The sequence below is a fragment of the Leptosomus discolor genome, chromosome 2, assembly GCF_034619465.1.
Source record: "Leptosomus discolor isolate bLepDis1 chromosome 2, bLepDis1.hap2, whole genome shotgun sequence".
Lineage (NCBI taxonomy): Eukaryota > Metazoa > Chordata > Aves > Leptosomiformes > Leptosomidae > Leptosomus > Leptosomus discolor.
The window spans coordinates 17,968,801-17,996,260 of NC_141392.1; the positions used below are offsets into that span (position 1 = coordinate 17,968,801).

General features: G+C 44.6%; 1 protein-coding gene across 2 annotated transcripts in view; it reads left to right on the forward strand.

Annotated features, from left to right (window-relative positions):
- Window positions 1-655: 655 nt before the first annotated feature.
- The window catches only part of LOC104351820 (calpain-13), a 43,771-nt gene continuing 16,966 nt past the window's right edge, over window positions 656-27,460 (forward strand). Inside the window, exons 1-10 of one of the 2 annotated variants that reach the window (XM_086460879.1) lie at window positions 656-892; window positions 11,449-11,518; window positions 12,364-12,482; window positions 16,230-16,363; window positions 18,169-18,343; window positions 19,324-19,395; window positions 21,137-21,222; window positions 22,594-22,668; window positions 23,508-23,674; window positions 25,596-25,744. In XM_086460879.1, coding sequence (XP_086317005.1) covers window positions 656-892; window positions 11,449-11,518; window positions 12,364-12,482; window positions 16,230-16,363; window positions 18,169-18,343; window positions 19,324-19,395; window positions 21,137-21,222; window positions 22,594-22,668; window positions 23,508-23,674; window positions 25,596-25,744 — 1,284 coding nt within the window. Of the gene's footprint in view, window positions 893-11,448; window positions 11,519-12,363; window positions 12,483-16,229; window positions 16,364-18,168; window positions 18,344-19,323; window positions 19,396-21,136; window positions 21,223-22,593; window positions 22,669-23,507; window positions 23,675-25,595; window positions 25,745-27,460 lie in introns of those variants that run through there. The other variant, XM_086460880.1, reaches the window with a different exon arrangement.

The following is a 27,460-nucleotide window of genomic DNA, read 5'->3' on the forward strand; positions in this document are numbered from 1 at the left end:
GTTGCAGCTTGGTCCCATCTCAGCCCTGTAGCTTTAGGGAGTCTGGTGGAGCATCTGTGTAAGTTGGTAGGAAGCCACCCCCTAATTTGTCTGGGATCTTCAGAGCAGATCCCAAGGAAAAGCGAATCTCTGCATTCTTTAGGTCTCACAAGGAGTGACCATCAAGCGCTCACCTGTGGAAATGAATTAAATAACTCGCACGATGCCCTGGGCACAGACGTGATCCATGGCCAGAAGAGTCCTAGGTACCTCTGTGCAGCCTACCTGCTAACAGCACCTCCCTCCTCCCCTGTGTCTGCAGCTCCTGCTCTGTCCCCTACCCTTGCTTATGTTGCAGATGTACCTCAATGCTAACACAGTGGCTCGCTAACAGCTTTGCTCTCTGTCCTCAGGGAAGGCTCAAAATTGAATTTGTAGCAGTGACAGCACTGGTTTAAGATAAACCAGTTGGGATTTGACGACTACTCTTTCTCCAGGCATTTCCAGCTAATAAGGATTTTGTCACTGTGACTGCCTTCAGCTTTGCAAGCTGCTTCTCCACAATCCTCTTGGGGTAGCGGGGAAGGTGTTTGCTTTCCCATATGCTCCTAAGGCACCACTTCAGATCAGGAAGCTAATGGCAGTCCATGTCTCTCCTTCACAGGAAAGGGGTGCCATGCTTGCCCCTGGATCTGCACTGACATCAAAGCGGGACTGGCAAACAACAAGAGCAATGGGAAGCCTCCAGAACCTGAAGAAATTTAATAACCAGGACTTCAACCGCCTGCGAGCTTTGTGTCTGAGCCAAGGACTCCTTTTTGAGGATGCCACCTTCCCCGCTCACATCAGCTCCATCGGTCCCAACTTGCTCCCAGAGGATAAGCTGCGGCGAATACAATGGAAGAGGCCAACTGTGAGTTGTGTCAGCTGGGGTGTGTCATAGCCTGATGGCCAGAGGCTAAAGGCCTTCACCTTGGGGAAGGAGATCTGTGCTAAGCAAGGAAGTAGACCCCAAAGGGAACACTGGGTGTGCAACACTGCAAGGAGGGATCCTTGCTGTGGGATGTGTGGAGGGAAGTTAACCTCTGTAACATTGTTGATTTAATTGGGTAGTTTTGTAGGAAGTTTCTTTCCACCTGTGAACCTGACTAAAACTAGTGTTCCTACTTTGAGTTGCTTCTAGGGGACTTTGTGCAAACCTGAAAAGCTGCCAAATCCTATTAAAGATCTCTGATTTCTGTAATCTAAGCCGCTGACTTGGCAATACCTATTTTAAAGTAGTTGGGACAAGACATGAGATGAAGTATATTTGTCTGCTGATTCCCAGTTGCAGTTTAATAGGCAGTTGTCATCATCTGGCATATGGATGTTTAAATTGTGAGGTGGAATCATATACTCACGTCTTTTATCCTAGGACCTAATTTAGGGAATCTTTCCATGGTCGAACTGTGCTGTATAGCACTGCTGTGTACCATTTGCTGCTGATGCAGTTACTGGTTTTGCCATGTGCTTCCCTTTTGCTGGGTTTTGCTGAGCACACCACTGGTGCCTGGGGTCTTTTGCTTCCCTGGGCTGGAGCAAACCAGTTCATCTCCCTGAAGGCAACACCTTGGGATGTAGAGACAGTAACTGTGAGACTGTAGAGACAGGACAAGACAGCTGGAAAAGATTTATTTGGATGGCAGATACAAGTAGGGCAATGAGGGTATGCTGGAGCTTGGCAGTGCGGTGGCCTCAGCATAGTAGCAGCAGAGGCTGCTGCTGACATGGACGATGAAAGCCATGGCTCAAAGTAGGGAAGCAGGCTAACCCAGGGAGCCTGCATAGCTGCTAAATGTGGATGCCTGAATGGAAAGGTGGGAAGCTCTAGCTCTGGTGTAAAAGGCATGTGATGTGGTGAAGTATCCAGCTGGAGCAGAAGCTGCAGTGTGGACACCAACGGGGCTGTGTCTGCGGTGTTATAGGGATAGGGCCTAACGCTTGAACTTCTCACTATCCACTGCTGCAGCAGAGCCTGAAAGAGTCAGAGAAATTGTGTGTGCAGAGGTGCAGGCACTTCCTACCTGGGTCAACACTTTCTCACATGGCTTGGTAGGTGTGGAGGCTCTGGGTGTGGATGTCTGGGTGTTCTCTGTGGAGCTGCTATGAAGGGGTTATTCTCCTCTGCAGAAGCATCTCCTACTGCTGGCTGAACATCTGGGCTTCTCCTCAGGCAGCCTTTCTTCATATCTGGGTCCAATGAGAATGCAGCTGGTGCTGTGGTTTTTACACCAGCACTCTGCTTGCAGGTTTGTAGCAGGTGGGGATAATGTCTCTTGAAATAGGGGTTATAGTAGAAGAGTAACTAAAAATGCAAAGAGAGGAATTAGTTGCCACCATTTCCAGACTGAGAAAGACAAAGATACGGTAACTAATGTTAGACTCACAAAAGACAAACATGGATATTAGAAAGGACTCTCAGGGGCATTTTAGAGATGAATAAACTGACATAAAATGCTATGGTACAGTTCTGTTAAGTACTAACCACCCTGGTGTTTTTGCCATTTGAGAGCAGCAGAGAAGCGTAGGATTTCAAAAGCGTACAAACTGACTTAGAAACCCAAATACCACTAATTCTGAGGTGCGTCAGTGTGGGATGAACATCTATTCTACTCGAATATCCTGACAGTTCTTTCATGTGCGAAGAGACTGATGTACCTTGCCAAAAGCAGAAACTGCTGCTGCTAAAGCTTGAAGTTTGTCAGGTGAGGCAGGTGTTGGAGAATCTCCTTCCATTTTGCTGAACCATGAAGATTAAACTGATGAATGAAAGTTTTTGTGGAATTTGTTTCAAAAATGTGCAGAGGTTCTCTCCTTCCTGGCACTTCCCTTTTGAAGATTTTTTTTCAGCAATCAGTACACAATTTCCAGCATCACCCCACCAAATTGACTGAAACCAATAGCTTCCAAAAATTTTCCAGAGTTTTTTTAGGAATGAGCGGGATGAAAAGTCATTGACTTTGCCAGAGCTCTCCTCCAAAATATTAAACTGTATGCTCATGGCCCAGGGTTCGCAACATGAACATTGAAAAACCTTTTCTTCTGTTATAGAGGCTAAAGCAGCATCACCAGCTGCTCTTCTATGACATACTTGAGGAACAAAAGTTGACCCTGCCAACTCAGCTGGCTCATCTGGAACAGAAACCCAGGATGTCAGTGCTGAAGAAGGCTCCATTTTAATATTTTTCTTTTCTCAATTTGACCAAAAGCTCCAGCTGTAGTTGTTTCCTGACAAGCCAGGCTTCATCCTGCTAGACAAGACGTAAGGTAAAGGGCAATGGCGCCAGCTGCCTGGGGAGCCCAACCAGAAGTTCTCAAACATCACCACAACACCCATGCTGTGTCACAGTGACATCAAAGCACGGCTTCTGTCTCCTGGCAGAATGAAACAGGGGCAAAAGAAAAGTTGCTAAATAGCAGTGGTTGCTTTTCAGCCATAGACCTGCAGACGTTTTGAGCCAAGGGTCAGGAAGTAAATAAAACTGTATTTGCATTTCAAATATCCTGAAAGGACAGCACTTCATCCAGTTGCCTCTGGGAGTTGGTCCCCAGGCAGGAAGAGGGAAGGCTGCAGTGTTAGGTGTCAAAGTGCCCCATTCCTGAAGTTTTTCAGCTGGGCACCTTTGACCCGTGCAGAAATGTTCGTAAACACTTTGTTTCTTAGGTCATTGCAATCCTAACTATAAGGATACATGATCCCAGGTGTTTAAGCTACATAAACTACTCAGCAAAGAGATACCTATAATTTCCTCAAGGAAGGCTGTTTCCTACCTGAATACATCTCCCAGAGAGTGCGTGTAGTTGCATCCTGCTGACAGAGCATGGCCAATTTAACCTATGTCTGTATTTTTCTCAGCGTCCACTAGTAGCTCCCTCTGACATTAAAAAAATGTGGCTGGAAATGTATCTGTGACAAAACTGGCATCTTGGTCCTAATAATCTCTTAGCCTCCATTTTCTGAGTTATATAGTATCTGGTTATTTAAGTGGTAGATAGCAATTATAACTGCTGTCATTGTTCCAGATCCAACTGAGCAGTTGAGCAACATGCTGCTTCTATTTTACCTTGTACATTGTCAGGAGAATTGCCAATTATGTTCAGTGTTTGGAGTCTTCATAATTGGGGGTAATGTATAAAGTAGAGGGAAAACATCTTGATTTTCAGGCAGCAATATTCAGTTGTGACATTCAGAAAAAACTTATTTTGACTTGTAAAGTGAGCTGATTTAATATGGGAGTCTGTGAAGGGGCAAGTGGATCAGGAGCACCAAGACAACATTTGAAACCTCTCTTTTCCTAACTCTGCAGTAGTTGCAGTTTTTCATCAGATGGGGACTGCTCCAGGCAGTGTTTTCAGCCCCAGGCTCTCAGTTTACATCCATTGGAACATGTGCAATTTGTAACAAAGATTTTGCATATGGTACTTCAGGCATTACCAGAGGTGGGGCTGGAGGTCCCAGATACAGCAGGCGCTCTGCAATTAACTGGTCTTTTGGTTCAACCACAGTTTTGAGAAATGGATGAGAAGTTCTATTTTAGATTGAATGAAGTATTTTCTGTTGCTGGGCTTTTCTGAAGATCAGTCAAAGAGAAGTTGTCCTTGAAGAATTATGTCAGATTTAAAACCTGAGATGCTCCTTTAAAAATGTTTAGAACAAATTTTTTCATCGTTTGGTGCTTTTCCTTCTCACAAGAAATTGAGTGGAACAGAGGAAGTCATGAAATAATTTGCTGTTGCTGAATACACATTTTAAATCAATTAATGTTTAGGCTAAAGGTTTTTCTCTGTTCTAATCATAATACATAATACTATACGGATGCAAAACCAAACTGAATTAGGTGATCCAGACAGTGTGAATTGTGGTGGTACTGAATGCGGACTGCTCTACTTCTGCTAACATTGGTTATGTTTTCAAACATTGTATGTGTGAAGGGAGAGAGACTGCCACATATGCAGCTGTGCCCATTATAAATGTTAAGAACAGTCTCTGATCTTCAGCACTTATGCTTTAAAAAAAAAGGCTAAAATGGGCAAAGGGTGAAGTTGCTGAAGATTTTTCTGAAGGGTCTTCAAGGTCACAAACTACTGTTCCTGCACCGCTCACCCTTTGTCTCTTGGAGACCCTATAGCTCACTTAAGTAATGACGGACTGCTGAGCAAGAGCTGGCATAGGACGGTCCATCCCCTGTTTAACATAGGCTGTGACAACAGTCCCCTGTTTAACATAGGGGTGCAACCAGAAGCAAGGGAAAAGCTGAAAGGTGTCCAATGGAGGTTTGAGGATCGGCATGAAAGTAATCCCTGAGTGCCTCTGATGTGACTTGTAGGAGGGTGCAGGGTGAAAGGACTGTTTGAAATAGCCAACACAAGTTTCCTCTGCATCATCACAGTCTGTTCACAGCATTAGGGCATGGACTCCTTGGGTATTTGTCTCATGTGTCTGGTGTCAGGGGAAAGGAAGAGTAGGGTCTAAAAGAAGTCCTTGGATAGAAGTCACAGAAAGAGGCTGCTTTAGTGTGAACTTGAGCAAGGGATATACCTTGTTCTCTTAGCAGAGACTCGGAGAACCGTGCTACTGCACTTAGCATCTAAAAAGCATTGGGGAAAATGATACACTTTGAGCCAATATTTGTTTGCTGGGAAAAGTGATTTGTCATTTGACTCACTAATTTTGCGAAAGGGCTTGCTCACATTTTTTCCTCCCTTCCTGTGCCCCTTCCCAAAGCAAATGTAACCTTCTTTCAGTGACAGAATCAGCATTGTGGTTCTGAACTGCTTTTGGTAATTACTTGTATATTAGCATTTTATTTAATTCCCAGAAATTTCCGGGAATTTACATCAACCTTAAGGAATTTTGAACCCAGAAGTGGTCTAAACAAAAAAGGACCCTTAACAAAAATAATTTTGAAATTAAAATCTTTCCAGACAGATAAGCTGAGCTGGAGTTCCTACTGCATCAGCCTTGTCCTGTCTGTAGCTGGAGCGGAGAAAAAGACAGATTTTGTTCAGGCAAGAAATCAGACAGCAATTTGAAGTTAACCTAAAAGCTTAACTCTAGGAGCACAAGGGACAAATTAAGAAAAACCTACTGGGAAAAAAAAAAAAAAAGTGGCTTTTCACATAAGCTACTTTAACAAAGCAAGTTACAGGAAACGTGTGGCAATGAGGGATAGCGCTGTCCTGCCCTACCTGCAGGACATGAGCCAAAGGTGCTCATGTGGTGGAGACCACAGCTTCATTGTTTTCCAGGGGCCACAAGGCCCTTGGATTCTGTTCAGTCTTTCTCCTTGATGAAAATCAAAATCAATTCACCTTATTTTCGAGTGTGCGTGTGCAATCAGTGTAATTGAATGGGATAAGCATTTCCAGGCTGCCATTGTCTCAGCCATTGCCTACTCAGCTGATTACATCTGACCTTGACTTCAGAGTTCATGCCTTTGGGCTGAGGAAGCTGCAGTGCATCATCATTTATTACGTCTATCTTTCTGCACAGGCTTTAGCTGAGGAGTGTTTGCATAGTGTCTCCTGGCTCACTGATTTTTGCAAAGGGCTGTTTGTGGGGGGAATGCATGCATCCTGGGTTGAGGGGAACGCAGTGCTCCTATGATGGTCTGCTGACTCACCTGCCTCCCTGTTTCTCAGGCTGGGGAGTCAGCTAGCAGGTTTATATGTCTGTGGTGGCCACAGGGGGATAGTTGGTAACACCATGCCACTTTGAAAACTTCAGTTTATAGCATTTAAAGACCACTAAGGAAAATGCCTCTCAAAGGCTTAGGGTAGACAGGGCTACCTTCCTTGTTTGCCTCCTTTGCATTTACCTCCTTTGTTTGCAGTTGTCATTGGTTTTTAGCAAAGCAAATGTGTTGCAGGTAAAATCTGAGCTGGTTTGTTTCTGCTGGTTGCTGGACACCAGTCTGTCCTCTGACAGGACTTTGCTCTCACATTTGTGGGCTTCCCACCTGTGTGGAGTCTGAGGACCTCATTCCTCCATTGTGAGAGAGAGCTGGAGCAGAGAAGGGTTTTTTAAGCAACTGAGGCATTTGTATTGAAAACAGGCAACTAGCAATTGAGCTGTTCTGCTATAAAGCAGAGAATTGAGCTCTGGCAGTGTAAGCAAACCCCTTGAGATTAGCCTGATTTTTCCTGTCTAAGAAAATGTCAAAGAAAAACAGAATATGAGTTTAAAAAAAAAAAAAAATTAGGCAGATTCAAGGAAACAGATTCCCAATTCCCTCGAGGTCTAATAAACACAAAACTGGATAAAGCCTTCAGCCTGGGAAGTCCGTTAGCCCCCAAGTGATGGAGAGTGGGAGGGAGTATGCAGAGGGAGAGCATTAGTTTCAGCTTACTTGGTTATCCTCTCCCTCTCAAAGCTGTCAGAGACGAGTCATTGCAACAGGCAGACCTTTGGTGTGACCCAGCGCAACTTATCCTTTGTTTTGCCTTCCTTCATTTCTCCAACTGGCTTATTTCTCTGTTAGTTATTCTGTGGAGGTTTTCTGTGGTTACAGGATGTATGACAGTGGTGTGCATGACCCCTCCTCGGCACACTGCTAGGCAGTGCCCTCAGCCCAGGGAACTGCAATGCCACGTTTTCTTCTCAATCCAGAGCAACACTATTACACGCACAGCACTGGTGCTGAATTAAGATTTGTCCAGCTGAGAACAGAGTTTGGCTTTCAATCAATAGCAGCCTTTTTATTTTTCTTAATCGGTGTGTGCTGAACAGGGAACACTGTGGCTCATGATGGCAGGAGGTATCAGGAAGGTGGAGCTGGAGCAGGGGGGGAGCAACACAAGTGCAGCCAAAGGGAAAGATGTGATGCTGTGGCAGGAACAGCACAGGAGCTGGGATTTTACTGTAGTGTTAAGGTGAACTGATCAGGAGGCAGCGCTGCAAAGAGTCATCTGCTGCCTCTTAGCCTTCAGTGGCCTTGTGCCTGCACTTAGGATCATGCTGGGCCAGTGGGGGGAAATCTGTGGGAAAGTGGCCTTGGCCAGACCAACACACTGAGCAGCAGCCTGCAGTCAGACTGGCTTATGAAATCCCACCTCAGGCTTCCAGTTTTCCACAAAAATGTCTGACTGTGTCCTTTGTATGTTGCATGTGGCCTACATCCACACTACTAACCTCCAGCTTCTTCTGGGGACTTGTTCTTGCTTTAAAATTTCAAGCAATTATGAAAAGAAATTTTGAGACAAATGCATGTACAGGCTGCTGTCCTTCCACCTCTCAAATTAATTCTCCATCTTATCCTTTGGATAAACAGTACTTCTGTGGTAAGACCATTCTCTAGAGGATGAACTGGCTTGAACTTGAACTTCTCTTTTATTTTTAATACATAATGAAGTCTTCAGTGGGCCAGAGAAAGCGAGTGATGATAGCTTTGTCCTGGGGGAATGAGTTCAGGCAGAGCACTTGACTTGCAGCCCATATGGTTGCCTTCACTGCTAAACTCGTAGATACTCTGAGACCACGTGCCTCTTTGAGCTCCATCTTCTTTCCCCCTCCGGCTAAAATGGAAAAGTCCCAGGGAAAATGCCACAAAGCCTCATCATAATTTCTCAGTGAAATGAGGCGCTGCTTCTGGACAGACTTGTAGTTAAATCTGTGGTTTCTCTATTTGTCAAGCAATTCGAGCACTAGTGAATAGTGAGGCTTGCACATTTAGTGTAGCAGTAACTATGTACTTAGTTGTGTTTTGCAATAATAGACAATAGTTCCTGGGTTTTTATGACTGTAGTATTCTTGCCTTTGAAGGAAGAAGAGCTAATTCGAGACTTCCTTTTCTCCCTTTCCTTCTGGTTGAGAAGGCCCAGATTTCCAAAGCACTGCACCCATCAGAATTATGTCCTCTCTAAGCCCTTTCAGAAACCCTCTGTTCTCAGTTCAGGCTCCACATAGCCTCCTTCAAGGGAACAACAATTCCACTGCTGACTTCAGGGGTCACGCTCTTCCAGAGCTCTTCTGAGTATCTGGTCTTGCAGTTCCCTGCCACTGCCGCCTCCTGCCTCTTCTTTAGCTTCTGCTCATCCCCTGCTCTTCCTTGGCTTACACCCAACACTCCACAAAGAGCCCATGCTCTGTACAGTGCATCCTTTTGAAGAAAGCCCATGCTGCCTCTTTTTCCTCAAGCCTGCAGAGAGGTGACTACACTCAGAAGCACAAACCTCTTGTTAAAACCTACCCCGCCATTTCTGGCTGCAGTGCATACAACAAGGAGGACTGTTGCCATTTCAGCCAGAGGCACTGGTGTCTGCTCAGTGGGAATTCACTTTGCATTTGCTTCACGGTTTCTGCAGAGGGACAGCTGCTGAGCAGCCCCCTTTCCATGGGTGGTCACATGCTCTTTCCAGTTATCACCCACTAAGTCTGTGGGGAGTACACCCCACTGGAAAGCAGAGCTTAGGGTGTTGTGGGTGGGAATTACAGCAACAGTGTTTGACTTCGGATTTTGCTCTCTCTGATAGCCACAAAATCATCTGTATGCACAGTGAAGGCATGTTGGCTGGGGCTGACTTCAGATCGTGTCTTTTCTGGTTTTAGACAAAATTACTGGTTTCTCGCAGCAAGAAACCTGCTTAATGACTGAACTCATCGCTGTTTGCTTACTGGGGAATTGAACACATTGGTAGCCAATAGGGTATCTGCTGAGGCATCTAATGGGCTTTTCAGCCAGTCTCCATAACAGGCCTGGAAGATCCACAGTGCACTTAAGAGCTTTATTGTCCCAGCACAGAGCAGATCATCAGCCCTTTCTTTGGGAATCTCATAAGAGATGCAGCTGCCTTCCCATTATTTTCAGACTTGTGTTTCTTTATGGTGGTTACCCCCATGGCAGCTGTGCACTGCAGCACATCCATCAGAGCCCAGCGACCCCACCTGGGGCAACTAGGACTCCAACAGCCTCAGAAACTATGGGGGAACAAAAATGCCCATTCCTGTATGCTGTTAGTTTTCTGGGATGACTATTGGCAAGTCAGACACGCACAAAGGCACAGGCCAAGCTCAGACCCTTGTTGTGCAAGTAACTCTTTCCAGCTTGCGGGAAGTTTTGAACTCACTTGGGTGAGGGAGGCAAACTGCTGTCAGGGAAACAGAGGCAGGGAGAAGATAGAGCTAGGACAGATGTAAAGGGGAAGGGAGAGGGGCTGAGTGCTGCTACTTCCCTGTATGATGACCAATCACTGCTGCTGGTGACTGCCACTTCTTAGGCCTGCTCCCATGCTATGGGTAAATCTCTTATTGCAGATCCCTGAAGTCCTGGGACAGGTGTGGATGGCTGCGTGAAAGCATCTGTCAAGGAAGGTGCCTGCCCAGGCTGTTTCCCCCGGTGTCAGCAGTGCTGTGGGAGCACGATCTGTCCACCAGCCTGGAGCAGTGACATTGTGTTGCATCTTCTCCTGACAAGGAAACTTCTTAGACGGGTTTGATCACTGTGAAGCCATTTCAGAAAACTGACAGCATTTGCTAATGCTGAGCTTATGCAACTGTGCAAGTCACGAGTCACGTTGTGCACTGGTCTCATTTTTGTGCAGCATGTCAAATCAATTGGGGAGAAGAAATGCCAGGGCCTGCGTAAGGGAGAGCTGTTGTATTATTTTTCTTACTCAGATGTTTTTTCTCCCTTTTATCTCTTCATTTTCTTAGGTGTGTGGTGGCTTTCCTATTTAAGGCTGAATGCTCTTTCAAAACAGAGCCTTACCCAGTTGGGGTGTGCCAAGGCTTACTCACAGGGAATGCTCAGGCCGTTCCTACCTGAGTGTTCAGATATCCCAGACCAATAGCAGATGCAGGTGGGAGAATGATTCGTATTTCTGTGTGCAAGGCCAAGCTCTGAAGTGTTTCCCCCTTCAATGCGCAAGCAAGACTCTCAAGGAATGAAGGAAAATTCTCCCTGAATTAAGAAAAGTCAGCCAGGCCTATGGGATTTTTCAGCCAGAGGTTAAGCACAGTGTCTCTATACCTTCCTCACCAGGGTGATGAAAAGCAGCCCAAGCTGATCTGTATTAATCCTGCATGGAAACACAAAAGGCTCAGAGAGTAAAACATTCCCAGACACAAGTACAGGCCCTGCTCCACTTTGCTTGGAAACCTCTGTGTCTCTGCCCTACTGTTCCCCAGGAAACTGCATGATTTCACATCCAGGCTCAGAGCCCTCTGTGAAAGGTGTTGGTAGCACTAGAGAAACCCAAATGAAAACTCAGTGAGTGCCCAGCCACAAGTCCCCATCCCTAGGAACAGCTGAGCAGACTAAAGAAGAGATGCCCGAGTATCTTCTCTGGTTTTGTTGGTATGGCAGGCAACAAAACATCAGGGCTTAAGAGAAGTAGTGGAAAAGGCAGGCAAGCAAGGGTCTTTGAGGGGCAGGAACACGCTGCTGGCAAGGCTGGGAGCTCATACTTCTCTTTGCTTTTTCTTTCCTTCAGGAACTTCAGAGAAATCCTTATTTGATCGTGGATGGAGTTAGCAGATTTGATATCATGCAGGGAGAAATAGGTAAGGTCATATTCCTGTCATGGAAAAGATTAGCACAAAGCAATAACCTGTGATTGCTTTGCTACCTTCTGAGTGCTTGGTGGAAAGATGTGGACCATGGTGGCTGTAGTAAACAACTAGTGCAGGCAGATCCAGTCCACACACACTTTATTGCAGATATTTAACAGGATTCTTGAATGCAGCAGCTCTATTCCCTGTTTCTTATATGTGGTACCTGCCCTCTATTTATATAAGGACGAGCATAGAAAGGGAGGTTCAACTGAGATCAGGCAGATGCTTCAAGTACCAGGGTCACAGTTCTGGGGTAAGTAGGCACAGCTCTAACATGTAGGACTGAATGTTCTTTTCATTCTAATGTCTTTATCTGACTTTCAGTGTTTTCTTTCCTGTGGATATTTCTGTCCATCTTCTCTGATACTTACCCAGACATGTGTCACACCCTGTATTGGTTCCATCTTTTCCTCCTGGCCCATAACAATGTTTGTCTCTGGGAGCAGCTCTGCTCCCATGTAGAAAGAAATGTCTTCCCGTTTCTCACTCCACTGAGAGGTCTGAAGCTTTCCTAAACGATGTTCTAGACTGCAAGTCTCAGCATGACCACAAAAGATAGGAGCAGCATGAAAGCAGAAAAGGGTGGCTGGGTGGCATCAGGGTTCCCAAAGCACATTGCTGGTGAATATTGGGTAGTGGTTCAGCGTTTTTGAGGAGGAAAGGGAGACAAAAGAGCATTAGTTTCTTTTAACAGACTAGTTCTTAGAATTTGAAATCCACTCTCCTGAAGAGTTAGTTATGGTCCAAAACAATGAGTAACTGACTGAATGCACCGGATTCTTCCCTCCCTTGAGGTGACTGCTGGATGCTGGCTGCCCTGGGCTCTCTGACACTGCAGAAGCAGTATTTGAAAAATGTTATACCAAAGGACCAAGGATTCCAGGATGATTATGCTGGGATTTTTCATTTCCGGGTATGTATTCTCTGCTCTATTGGTACTGCTCAGGCTTGGCTGGTTGGATTATATAGGGATCCAAACTGCAGATGCAGATCTCGACATCCTTGAATGCTTTGGTTCTTCAGTGCTGAATCCCAGGTCACAATTTTGCAGAAACCCCCAGATTTTCTAATGATTCCATGTGTTCCAGTGGAATCACACTTCAGGGAATTTGAAGACCTTTTCTGAAAGTTATGACTGCAGAGGTACAGATAGCAGATGTGTACAGTTAGATTTGTGTACGTAAATGTTTTAGATGGCATTCTGATGTCTGCTTTGATTTGGACAGTTTGTTATGGCTGTCAGCACACCTGTGTTCTTTATCTATTTGGATTTGTTTTCTGTTTCCCCATCTATTTCACCTTGCCCTTTCAGCTCATGGAAATGGCTTGAAATTACAAATCCTTGGAGACAGATCAGAGGAACAGGCTTTTGATATTTTGAGAAGAGATTTGTTTCAGAGAGAGGAGCAAAGCTTTTTAGTAAATCTTACTTTCTACCAACTCTTGAAATTCTCTGAATCTCCCAGAAGGGTGACTAGGATAGTAACAGACAGGCCCTGCTTGCTTGTATCTGAGTTGACCAAATATCTTGTGGGATTGGAAGCACTTGCAGTACCATTAAGCTCCAGAATCTAAATTGGATGTAGAGAGAATCAGTATATACTTGGCTATCCATCATCCCCCTTTTTTTTCACAAACCTCTTTTGTTATACACAGTTCAGTACCAAGCAAAGAGCTCTGGCAGTGAAACTTCTTTGACCCCCTGGAGCTCTTGTGGAGCAGCACTAGGAGGATTGTCTTGTGGGCAGTCTAAATTTTGCTCTGTTCCTTTGCTCCTTGGAATACCAGATGTTTCTGTCTTGGCCCATTTCCAGCATGCAGAGGTGCACTGTATGAGAAAACCAGCTGAAGGGACACCAGTCCGCTTAAAACACATTAAAAGGATGCAATCTAGATTGTCTTTCATGAGAGATTTGAAAAGATTAGTTAGGAGCAATCCTTAGGTCTTAAGCATTATAAATACCTTACAGTATTTGAAAATGTTTTCCTTGTCATCTCATCTGCAAATCAATGCAACTTTCTGGCTTTCCTTGAGCAATAAACCCCTGAGAAAGCTACTCTGAATGGAAATGCATCTTGGCAATGCCTTTCAATTATTCCATCAAAGATATTTTACTGCCATCCACAGGCTAAGCCACCAAGCCTCAGCCCAGTAAAGAATCGCAAACAAGGCATATCATATGCTAATATAAAAATTTTAGTTATAACTTTTTTTCACCTCTTTGGATCTGGAGCACATTGCCTCTCAGGAATACAAAAGAGCTGCTCCAGTCTTCCTACATAACACTGACTGTTCGGCTGCAAGAGTAAAGGATGTTAAGCACTTCATCACCTGTAGTTAAGATGAGTGGCATTTTTATCTGGGGAATAATTACAATGACATTATTTCACCAGGAATTAAGTTAGTCCTGTGTTTGTATAGGAATCACTTTCTCTGCCACAGAAACTCTGATGCATGTGAGGCAGGGTGTGCCACGCGTTGTTGCAGTGAGCAGCAGCAGGGGAAAAAAAGAGAAATATTCTGCAGTGACTACCGGGGGCATGTCACAGTGCCTCAACTCAAAACAGAGGGTATATGCCCTGAGCATTAATGTCCCTGCTCTCGGGAAGAAACTGATGGAATCTTTAAAGGCTGTAAATTGTCAAGACCTCAGTTTCAGGACACATCCAAAAGATGCCTTCTAAAACCATGCAAAAGAGAGTGGTTGAAAGCCATGGGGTTTTCACTTTGTTCAATTCCAGAACTGGATTTCTCAAAGATACTTGTCAAGTGAGGGGAAAAAAGAAGGCAAAATAACCACATAGTATTTCCCCTCCAACCAGCAGCACCCTAGGCATGTTGTTGTCATCTTAGAACTATCCATTTCTTTTTCCTCCTTTTCTAAGCCCAGGAAAATAAAGTCCTGATTTAAAATGCTCACCACAAATGTGGAAACGAAGAACTTCCCTCTTTGCAGGCTGCCTAATTGTTGTATTAACTGTCACGTTCCCAGCTGCAGTACTTTAAATCCTGAGGGTATAAAGTAATTTCATGAAGCCAGACTCTTAAGCCAAAAAGTGAAGGCATTGGCCCTCTCTGAAGGCATATGGGGGAGAATGGCTTCTCCTGTACCCTTCTTGCACTCCCAGAGCATCCTAGGACTTTCCATGAGGTTTCTCATTCCCATTGTGGTTTTTCCTGTCCTTGTGAACTCAGATGAGACCACGATCTGAAAGTCTGTGACAGTCGGGACAAAGCACCTCTCTTTATCCAGCTGAAGAAAAATACAGTGCTGCATTCAGAAGGCCTCCAAGCTTGAGCTCCCTACAGAAGACGACCAAGGAACGTGGCTTTTGGAAAAACATCACCCAGTGGGTTTGGACTGCATTAGTCCCTGCAGCCAGTTCTGTATTTTTCTCCTTGTTTACCTGTTGTGTTTGCACATGAAGAACCACGGGGAGGTGTGGCTGGATGTCACACCTTTTCTCCATACAGAGCTACTGCCTGGTGTTGACTGCTGACAGGAGGGCATGTTGGGTGACCAAAAGGACAGGTCCGTCTTGACTGTTCTTTTGCCTGTCTCTCTTTTGGGCAGAGGACAGCCAGTGACAAGCTTGTCCTCAAACCCCACCCTGCCAAAATCAAGCAGAAGCCTCAAACCACTCCTAGAGCTCAAGTTTGGAGAGTCCAACCCTGCCACCTCCTGCCACCACTAATGTAGGAATTAAGAGGCTGGGGTGAGGCCGAACGTAAGGAGGATCAAATTTGCTTTCGGCTTAGTTGACTGTAAGCTGCTTTGCTGCTGGGCAGATCTGGTCTTGTGCTTTTCTAACAGAACAGCTGATTTGGAGGTTTTTCATTGACCAAAGCTGTTGAAATAAAATCATGCTAGACTAAATCTATTGCTGGCATACTTCCACTGGAGTCCTTAGCATTACTGCAAATAAGAGCTTGGCCTCTTATGATTGCGAATCATGCTAAGCTACATTAATCTGCTAATGACTCTGGAAATGGCTCCTTTAGTTCATCCCCACAGATCTCTGTCCCTATCTTCTCCCTTGAAAGATTTCATCAGCTGGATCAACTGGAAAAACACCTGCTCTGTCCACATGCTGGAGAGACTGCCTGCCTCCTACTCGTCTATCAAGGAGACGGATAACACCTCAAAACAGTCTTTAGTCACTACACTGTCCCTGTCCATGATAGCATGTCAGAGTCTTAATTGAAACACAGAGGAAAGAAAATCTAGAGACTGGATCTTGACAGAGGCTCTCTGGCCAAGAGCTATGCTGCAGGGGAAAATCGAAGTGCAGCTGAGGAGTGAGGCTCACTGAACCATCTGCGTAATTGTTCTTTATCATCTTGAACGCTTGCTATTGCCCAAGAATATTAGCATATTTCCCATGTTGAATCTTTCCTCCCAATGAACGCAGGACTATTTATATTCCCAAATAACTTCCCCTGTCACTGGGAAATCCAGCCACTTGGTAGCTTGTTTAACAATGTGGACCATTAGCCTGAAGCAGTTCATGAGAGAACTTGCACGTATCCGTGCTTTAGATTAATTCCTGTGCTATTTAAGGAGGCTGTTGCTTGGCATGAACATTAGCTCTTAAAAGAGGCTCATTCTCTTCTTTCTCTTCTTTTTTCTTTTTTTTTTTTTTAATAATTTATTTCCAGTTCTGGCAATATGGAGACTGGGTGGATGTAGTGATAGATGACCAGCTGCCATTCCTCAACGGAAGATACCTGTCTGTACACCCTCGAACATCAAACGAATTCTGGCCATCCTTGCTGGAAAAAGCATATGCCAAGTAAATATACCTGGTCTATTCTCCCACCCAGTGCTGAATGTTTTCTATGGGTGGTTTCACCCTCTGCTTCACGCAAAGCACACAGGGAGGAGTTCAGACTAACAGCTGTGTGTGTTGCTTATGCAAGGAACAGTGACTGCATGCAAACACAGGGCCAGCATAACCTGGAGGTGCTGGTCTCAGGCTAGAGACCTAAATGTACCCAGTCCAACTCTGGGATGTTAAGGCCTGAGAAGTAAAATGGACAAGGCCATGGCTGGTGACACCAAAGGGGTTGGGCTTTTCTTCCTTACTTAAGCAAACTTCTTTGCCTCTGTTTTCCTTTCCAGATTTTCATTTGTTTAAAACTGCAGACTCTAAGCAGGGATTACCACTGTTTACAGTCACTAATCAGAGATCATACAGATATTTGGAGTAGACAATGAGAGGAAGCATGACTGAAGAACATGCCCAGACACAACACATGCACTCCTGTGAGTGTCTGGTCAGCTCTCACTTCACACAGAGAACTCTGACTCTTGCCTGAGGTCCCCAGAGTACTGCAGGCTTGATAATAATTAATAAAGAGATAATAATTTTAAAAAATCCTTAGAGTGAAGGGATCAGAGTATAGTCCCTTAGCACTGGTGACATTGCCCATTATTAAATATCCTGAAGAGAAATAGGGGTAGTACGAAGGTCTGGAACACAGTACACATGCCCTACATCAAGTTGGTGTAACACTTGCAATGCAGTAAAGAGATGCTGAAGAGAGCTAGTTATTTTGGCAGATTTGGTAAGGAATAAGCAAATGTTAAAGCAGCATCTGCACGACTCAAGAACAGGGTGCATTTTGCCCTGAGATATCTCAGAAAAGTTGACTCAGGATTCAGTATCAATTTGCTGCATAAGATTTTAATTACAAAGCAAACCAAACCTCTATTAAATTAAAGTTGCCAGCGATGCTGTTTATGACATTCCCATTTGAGAAGTTTTTCCCCAGTGCCCATGACAAATTCTTTTCATCAGTGTAGGACAAGGACAACCCTTCATAATACAATTAGCCGCAGACTTCATTTGATTACATTCATTAAATACAATGTGTATGGTGGGGTTTAACAGCGTGCTCTACCTGCTCTAAGTACAGCATGTTCCAGCTTAATTGCTGTCTCCATAAAAACACACGATGAAAACCAAAAGGACTGTGTTGGCAATATTAAGTTATTATCCTACTATTGCACTCTAGCAGAGTGAATTGGGAGCAGCGCTGAAAACTTGTTCCTGTCTTGTCTTGGGAGCATCAGCAAATACCTTCACCTCTCTCCCTTCCTATTTCTCATCTGCAAAAGGGATACTGGGATGAGTCATGACAATATACGATGTAGAAACTAACAGTTCAGCTCCATTTGATCTGAAACATCCATTTGAACTATTCACCCTTGGCTCCCATCCTGTTCAGAAGAAGGAAACTCTATACTTCAAGACGAGATGCAGCTCATCTCCCTAAAATGTCTGCATTGGCATGAGATGCACTTTATTATTTTCCACAGTCTGTAAATGACTCTAGACAGCTGCCTCAGATGTGCGTGAATACATAGGAAAAAGTCCTTCTTTGCCTCATTCATTCCGCAGGGCATGTGTTGTGTCTGGCCGTGTATTTCAATCACGTTTCCTTTTATTACCTCGCCCCAATGTCTACACACCCCAGGCTCCCCCCATGCTCACTGCCTCGATGTGCACGTCTATTTTGGAAACCATCACTGTACATTGTTTGTTAAAACACGGTGTAAGGACTGATTAACTTTTTCTTTTTTTTTTTTTCCCAGATTGCGGGGTTCCTACCAGAACTTGCATGGAGGCTACCTTTCCGATTCTTTAGTAGACCTCACAGGTGGAGTCCAAGTGCAGTTTTCGTTGAAGAATCCCCCTCCTGATCTGGAGGAGATACTGAAAGCAGCTGAGAAATCTCAGTGTCTGATGGGGTGTAGTACCTCAGGTCAGGTGAGTCATAGGGCCAGCAGCATGCCTTTCTTGGTTTACCTTTGCATAAATGTTGCTCTTTTGAGTGAAAAAGGCAGTCCGTAATCACTCCATGCAATAGTTACAGTTTATGGATGCCTGAAGAGATCTTGGCAGCAGAAAGTATGTAAGGTTATGCAGTAAAGAGTCGTTAAGTCTTGAACCCTGCCGACAGCCAAATGCCACACAACCACTCACTAGTACCAATTCCCATTCTGAATCCAAAACACATCACTATTCTAGCTACTAAGAAAAATTGGCTCTGTATTAGCCAAAACTAGGGCAGGAATGTAAAGGCTTTTGGGTAGATGTAGATGGATTGGTCTGTCAGTGGCTTCTCTCCTGGCTACTTCCACTGCAATAGAGTGGTATCCTCTTGCAGCAGGGCTCATTTTGACCTCATGGCTTTGTGATTGATCCTATCAAGGCCAAAATGCACCTCTTATCTGTGAGATGATGCTATTATCACGTTGCGATTTGCAGGCTAACAGTATTAGTCCAGGAAAGTTGCAAAAGGCTTTGTGACGCTCAGCAAGTATCTTGCCAAAAGGTTGCCAAGGCTTCGCTTACAGCATTGTAAGGGAAGACTGCAAAATGTGTAGTGCCTGGTTCATCCGGACACGAAGCTTGTTTTTTGTAAACAAGCCAAGGACTAGCCCCTCAGCTAGGTGGCTGATGCTGAGCTGTGGGTGGCAGGGAAATCCTGCCAGTGACCCTATCCAGGTCATTCTGCAGCAACTCTGGACCACTGAAGAACTCACAAATATGTGAACACCTGTATTTTTGTTAAATTTACTGGCCTGCTTATGGCTACATTCCTCTGAAGCCAGTGTATCTGAGATACTGCTGTAGTCAAAACCACGTCTCTCTTTCTGCCATGACAAATGACAGTTCTAGGAGCTGATGTCCATACCTTCACAGTGTGGCAGAGAGCTAAAAGCTGTGCTTTCTTCCTTCTGCAGCTGAGGAGGAACATAGAGCTGAGGGATGGGATTGTACAGGGTCATGCCTACACTGTCACAGGATCTGTGAAGGTAAGATCAAGGACTTGTTCCTACCTGGTGGTCTTGTACTGGTGATGCACTACAGGGCAGTCACACTGCTGGTCCATTCAGAATAATTTTAATTAGCTTCACACTTAGGAAGGATTGTAGAAAGCACATAGTTCAAATTCCAGCAGACGGTAGGATTCTGGCACAATGGGAAGAGGGAGGATATCTGAATCCTCTATTTTTTTCTAATGGAAAAATGCAACTTAAATTCACTTTTGTTTTGGGACACTTCAACAGTAAATGCTGCATTTCTGGGGATTTTCATTCCATGCTGACTCTTACAAACTCATTTTTCTGTTTCAAATGGGAATAGAAGCATTGGCTGAAATTGTGGGATTCGTCATATGATACAAATCTACATTTTTTCAGCTCAATCACAAGCTGCCAAAAATCACTGTGTGAAAAGTAAATAACTTGCTGGTTCAAGAACAACATTTCTCCATCTTTTATAGCTGTTGTACTCATGCGGAACTTCTGGCTAGATATTAATATTGCTGATCTGAAAATAGGACCGATTCATCACACAGATCAAAAGAAATGAAGGATTTTTTACAACCAGAAGTCAGAACATGGCCTACCCCACTAAGCTGTAGTGCACAAAGGAAGAGTTAACAGTGAAGCAAGGCCAAGAAGGAAACTAAACAATGCCTATGCTACCAAGCCAGATAGCTACAACACATTTTAATTTCAGAACCTAAAGTACTTTGGAAAGGGAACGTTGTTTTCCCTAAGCTATTTTCTTCCTTCTCCCCTCTTTTTAATGATTTCCTGTATGAGCTTGGCTTTGGTTCATAGCCCCTCATGCCATGGCATGCTTGGTGCCATCATCATAATCAGTGTCCTTCTTCTCAGAGGACACTTACTTATAGCCAAGAGGCTCCAAAATGGAAGGATGTATATTGCCAGGCTCCAGAGAAGGCCACAGCTGACTCTCCCCAAGACAAGAGTGGAAGGATCCCAAGTCCTATTGGAGATGAAGCAGGCTGCTTCAGAGAGGAGAAACATTCTTTGCCCCACCTTACAGGAGTGCCAAGGCATCAGGGGTTGTCCTGTGAGGAAATGATTTGAAGCTGACCAGGGCATGGGCCTTTGCCTGGGAAGAGACTGCCATGGCATCTGTTTCCAACACTGCCTGTGTGCATAAGGAGAGCCAGAAACAAAAGGTTTGCTTCCCCTTTCCACTTCCACCGTTTCAGCTTCACTGGCAAAAGTGAGTTGCTTCTGGCTTAAGCCAGTGACAGCAAGAGGAGAAAAGCACCAGAAGCTCCAGCTGTTGGAAACCACAGTACTGTAGATGTGGAGCCACAGATTCTATTTATTATCATCTCTCCGTGCTGACTGTTGACATTCACTCCAGGCAGTCTGGTGACCTCGTTCCTCAAAGTCTCTGCCTTTGCTGACTCACAGCCTCAGATGTGCAGAATTAGGCACTGGATTTTTCCAAGGATGTTGAAGTCATGTGACATAGCAGGAATGCTGCTGCTTCCCTCTGTATCCGCTATTCACGGTTCTCAGGAAAGCAAAATGGGTGCAGTTTTCTCCCACACATCATTCCTTTACAATGTAGTAAAAGGCAGTGAATTTTAGCTGCAGTCAGATGAGATCAGAAGTTAAACCAGGTCTCCAAGGTATGGAAGAAGATCCATTTTATTACCTACCTCTTCACTGAATATCACAACTGTGAGAAGTTGTGACTAAGTTTATTTTTCTTTCCTCTTTAAAGATACGCTACAAGAATGGCTGGAAACATATCATCAGGATCTGGAATCCGTGGGGCCATGGGGAGTGGCAGGGGCCCTGGAGCGATAAGTATGATCTTAAAGCTTTAATCTCATAAGGAGAAACACTCTTTTATAGGCTTATTATAAAGGACCTCTGCCTTGTACCCATTAAAATGAAATAGACATTTCTAAATCAATTCAGTATAAACATGATTTCCATCCCAAAGCAACTGTCCACAGAAATCAAATCCAGGGAAAACTAATGCAGCATTGATTTCATATGTGCTCCTCACTAGGCCTAGCTTAGGGATCCCTTTTTGTTTTTCCCAGTGGATAATTTCAGATAAGACATGGATGAAAGAGTTGTTATTACCTGGAGTAAGCTCTGGCCATGCCCCTAGATGCTGACTCTATTGAATTCTCCTGTAGCAATCGTGCATCCACCTTCCTGCTCCTTTTTCCCCTCCCATGAGTCTGAATCTGGGAAGAGGATGGTTAGCAGGGTCACTGAGAGTAGGGCACTATTTTTATGTAGTGCTGAACACAGAGACAGAATGTGTCCTTGGATATTGCAAAGGCCAAGTGCTACTGGATGGCTTGAACTGATCTTTTGGATCCTGCATGCAGCTTTGGAGATGAAGGGGCCACCTTGCTGCTGTGTGTATAAGTTAACTTTTCTTTCCTGAGGAAAGGAAAGATACAGAGGAAGACTGCAAGAGTGTTTTGTAAATAAATAGATGTTAGTTTTCCTGATGGAATTGCATCAGTGTTTTCCTGAGTAGAGGGATGTTCATTTGTCATTTAAGTTGCCAGGAACACTCACAACTTCTCTGCTGAGAAAAGTCAGGCTAACATGTTGTGTCTGGATGGGTTGGCGGGTGGTGCAGACATGTTTAAGGCTGGAATAATAGCTATCTGCTCAGACAGCATCCTCCCATTTTTTGGAACGGTGAACTGTAATTCTAACTGTAATTGAAATGTCAGTAGAGCACATTCACAGGTAAACTGCATAAATCAATAAATTATTGATTCATGCTCTGTTTATTTATCTTAAACTCTGCAGAAAGTACAATTATCACTTAATTATAAACATGCTGCTTGGAAACAAAATATTTGACTGGCTAATGTGCCCTCTACACATCAGTGTAGTATCAGTACTTCAGAGTGTTATGCCTTGGTACCTCACTAACCTCTCCAGCATGGGGACAGGTGACTGGGGCTTGAAGGGCAGAGGCAGGATTCCCCATCCCAGGGTGGGCAACTCAGGCACAGCAAAGGTGCAGAGCTCCATTTGCTGGCCTTGGCTATGAAGATATTGAGCACAGTCCTGTTCCCAACGTGCAGTTTTCTCACCCCTCCTGGTACCTCATGGCTTAATGCGCTGGTTAGAGGAATGGGCTGGCCAGAAAGATGGAAAATTGTGCCTCACATTTGCTTGTTGATTTGTTCCTGTTTGCAGTTCTCCTCAGTGGGACCATGTTGAGCCTAAATGCAGAGAATCTCTCCTGAGAAATAAGGATGATGGAGAATTCTGGTATTTCCCTATTGATCCTTCTGTCTACCAGGTTTTCTGTTCAAATTCATTATGAAAAAGGAGTCATTTAGGCAGTTCTCTGCCCTTAGTGATGGCTCAAGGCATCCTTGTGTTAGCTGTGTGCAAACAGGAGGTTGTCCTGACCCCATGGTTTCAGAGGAAAGAAGACTGGGAGAAATGGAACTGGTCAAGATTAAGTAACAAGCTGGCGAAAAAAATGAAAAGCGAGAGAAGTTAAAATCCAGCTCCCTCAGACCTACTCATTTTGTCACACTGCCCTTCCCCATAAAGTGCCTAGCTTGAACCTTGGACTGGCTGGTGCTTAGAGGGGACAGGTGGCTAAGCAAGTGTTAGAGCTTGTGCACTTGACTGCTCTGCAGGTGCTTATGTTTTTTTCCTGCCTTCAATTACTCTCGGAGCTGTTTTAGGCATGTGTGAGCCATCTTGTCAAAAGCTATTATTATTCAGAAAGTGCACACTTGCCCCATGAGGCTCTGTGGAAAGCACAGAAACAGCAGGCTGGTCTGAGATAGACACTGCAGGCCTGAGCAAAGCATGAGTGCAGGGCAGGACACCGCAGAGGGACAAAGCAAGGTGCAGTGGCAGAGATGTGCTGGAGGTAGCAGGGCTCCACCTCAGCACTACTGAACGTGGCCTGTAATTTCCCTGGGGCTTTAGGTGCACTCAGGGCACCCCAAATGCATTGAGAGCTGACTTCTTCTGCAAGGTATCAGCCAGCTCAGCTACACCCTGTAGTGCTCTCTTTAATCCCCTTTTAAAGACATGGGAGGTGAACTGGTGTCTCAAAATGAAAGGCGAGATTTTCTCCTTCTCTGCAGGATGTCCTGTAAAAACTTCCAGGAGCAGTTTTCCTGGCTGTATATATGTAACAGCACCCCAACATTTCTGGACTTTGGAGATCAGCAGTGCACAACATGGTCCGTGGACAGCCACATCAACCTGTGGAGTCCAGTCCTCACCAGAGGCAGGAACAACTATTCCCCAGGTAATGAACGCTCACTGCAGTCACGCAGTCCTCTCCTCTTCTCCATTGTCGCTTACAGTGAAGCACTCACTCTGAGCACCAAATTACAGAAATATTGATTGCCAGTTGTTAATGCCTGCCCTTTCCCATTACAGCACCTATCAGCTAAAGCAGAAGAAAAGCAGCAGCATTGGCTGCTGAGTTAAAACAGGAGACTTGTGGTTTAGAAACCCTGAACTCTCTAAATCAAATTGTGCTTGCCTATCTTCTTTCAGCCAGTTGCAGCAGGTGTTACTGGGGACCTCATCAGAATCACAGAATGGTTTGGGTTGAAGGGACCTTTGAAGATCATCTAGTCCAACCTCCCTAAAATGTTTCCCTAACTTCCAGAATTAGGGTAATAACACAGTGGGTTTTTTCCCCATTAAACAGTAACTATTACATGAGGATACAGGGGACGTCTGAGAGCCTTTTGTAGCTATGGGTGATTCACCAAGGTGTGAAGCTGAAGCTTGCATCTGCCTTCTGCTGTAGCTTCTTACCTCTCCTCTCTACAGCCAGCATTGTTCAGACTTATCTGTAATTTATATTATCCAAAAGGGAAGTACAGTAAATAATCTTTGCCAAGGAAAGAGAAGGATGTCAAGGTGCCTCATAAGGGATCATTATCTTCAGAAGATGAGAGCATTCACCTTACTATTACATTATTGACCAAGTTTCATCTGCAAGCGAGTGCACTCTGGGTACTCTTCCCCCTTGGTCTGGCAAATATGTAGGCGATTTTACAGAGCAAGAAATACTCTAAAATTAAATGGATATGAAATGAAAGAATTGTGCTACAAAGCTCTTTTTTCGAAGGTAGAAAGGCTTTTGAGCACGTAAGACCGTTGGTTTTACTGCCTGTGCAAGGACTCTCCTGGCATTGCAAGCTCAAATTATTATTAGTATTTTTTTTCTTATTTTTTATCTTATTTTAGCTTATCTAACTTTTTTTTTACAGCTGCATCACTATTTGGGCTCTGTGTTTTTAGTCTAAGATGGTAGCATGTGGTCAGTGAAGGAGCTTCTTTCTTCTGCAGTGCTGATTGCTGACTTAGCAGCAAACAGGTTTCAGCTTACAAGTTTCAGCCTCCTCCTCGTAACCTTGATCCCTGTGTCTCAAGGGGTGATAACAAAGCAATGCCTGTGCTGCTGCATACCACAGGCACTGGGACTGAGCGAGGAGGTGCAGGGATTGAACTGGGAGTGTGTCAGCAGAGCCGTTTTCCATAGAGATTTGTTTTCCACCAGCCCTCTAGTAAAGTTCCTGTCCAAGTACAATCAGGCTGAATTGCAGCTTTCAAGGCCACCCAACACAGCTACACAGCTTGAAGTCTAGACTGGTTTAAGCAGATGCTGCCATCTCATTCTTTTTCCCCAGTTTGGGCATTTTACTGCTTTCTTCTCGGGGATGCTTCCTGTTAACCAAAACCTCAGCCAAGAAGCCTTTTCCCTCTGGTGCTCAACACTCTGTCTTGTCCATCACAAACACTAAAAGGAAGGGGAGGATAGCTTTGGACCATTCTGTCTTTTTCTTTTATGTGTTTATGATCTCCAAGCCACAGTCGTTTTCAGCTCAGCCACTGGATCAGGCAGCTGATTAAGAATCTCTGCTTTTCTGCCTCTGGGGAAGTGTGCCATGTAGGTGAAGCAGACATAACGGGGTTGAGAAATCTGCATGACTTTTATGACTTTGACAGAGATTTCTAAAATGCACAATCAGTTTAACTCCAGATGCCTCAACTCCTACTGGTAACGTAGAGACTACAGTGCTCTGTTGTATTGAAAGGATCTTGGAGCAGTAACTACCTATTCCTCAAGGTCCATATAAGCAAGATCTGACACAATAGGTTACTACTGGGACATCTGTGTGGCTACTATTAATATATTAACACTTTCTCAGCAGGTGCAGTTTCAAGGAACCCTCAGTATTTTTTCAAAGTGCCAGATTATGACCCAAAAACCTATAATGTAGTCATTTCACTCATGCAGAAACATTCTGAGGATATGCAGGATGCAAAAAACTTGAAGATTGGCTTTTTGATCACCATGGTAAGCACAATCAGGTGTCACGTAGGCACTGCTGGTTTCTATATGCCTTAGTATACCTGTACATGGAAGTGAAAGACTGAATTGTCTCTTGGGCTGTAAAAAGGCAGTATTTGGAGTAAATTTCTGGATGCCTTCTATCATAGAACATCACAGGAAAAGTAGATTTAGGCTGACTTAGAGCAAAGGATGAACTTTTAGTTCCGTAACATCCCAAAATAGCCCTGGAAAACTTAGGGGTTCCTCAGGTTACAAGACATGGCAGGGTAATATCCTCTGTGCCCAGCAGTACTCATGACATGCCTTGCTGGCCTGGGACAAGGCATGAGAGCCAACACTAATGACAGCACTTGAGCAGTACTCCAGGTCTAGTAGGGAAGCGAATGGACTCTTGTTCCCCTGAATGGGTCTGTCTTACTTGTCCCTCCTTTTCTGTCACAGAAATGCCATGCAAAGCCCACTTGCAAAATACATGGAAGGCTTTGCTCAAGACCAGTGTAGTGGTAATCCACCTGGGACCTCCACTACAATTTCCCCATTGTCTTTTCTTTTCTTGGTGACTGTCCAGGGAGGTGCCATTTCAAGGGCAGTTGTCAGAACATTATCAGGCTTACTGAAAGTGCAATTGCTAGTGCAAACAAATGCTAGCCTTTTCCAAAATGTTTTTGTTGTTGGTTGAGGAGGTTGGAGGGGGTTGTTCTTAGAGATTGCTATGACCCTACATTCACATTCTCCTGACCACTGGAGAGATTTGCCCTAGTCCTAGGCTTTGAATAATTGATGCTATAAGTCTACCAGCTCCTCATAAAGGAAAAGCATGGCTTTGTAGCTCATAAAAAACAGTATCTGAGAAATAAAAGACGTAATAAAAAGAGCATCCCTCCAGCAAGTGGAACTCACTATCCCTATGCAACAAGATCCTCTGCTCGCTGCAGGTATCAGGCCTGCAGGACTCCATGGGACTAGCTGTGCCACTCAGAAAGAGCTGCTACTCCTGGTAAATGGAGAACTCGCTCCTTCCAGCACCCTTATCAGCTGTCCCTCAACAGTCACCAGGCATGGAGGTCCCTGCATGCTCTTGCATGATGTGTGTCCACTTTGATTAGTTACCAATTTTAACAGAAATGACTCTCACTGGAAGGTGATAGCATAGGTCTTGGGTCCCTTGAAAAGCAGTTGTTTTATCAGGAAGTAGACTAGGAGATAGATTTGCTCTATTCTTCGTTTATATTTAAAATTTCTTTCTTCCCCTCCAGTTGGTGCTCAGATGTGTTCATTTAGTTTTTCTCTCTCTTGGTATGTTCCCAAGAATGGATGAAATTTGATTAGTATGTCAAGTCTGGATGACACGGCCTCTGTGGGCTGTCAGCCCACAGCTCATCTCAGGCTCAGTTTGGGCCTCTGATCCTAGGTGATCTCCTATGCAGGAGCTGAAGGGCAAGGCCAGAACAGACCATTACTAAAGGCACCAGGATTACTGTGGAGCACCTGGGCCATGAGAGTAAGGGGACAGTTATGTTGCTCTGTCACACCATAGCTTTTAGAAATGTAATGATGTTGGTAAAAATCCATAAAGCATATTACACAGGAAATATTCTCCCATGAACACAGCCTAAGTATTTTAACACGAGAGCTGGTCTACCAGCTCCTCACAGCCAGCCCAGCATCCTGCCCTGGTAGCAGCAAAAGCCAAGTCCAGGAGCTAAAATCAGGGTAGAT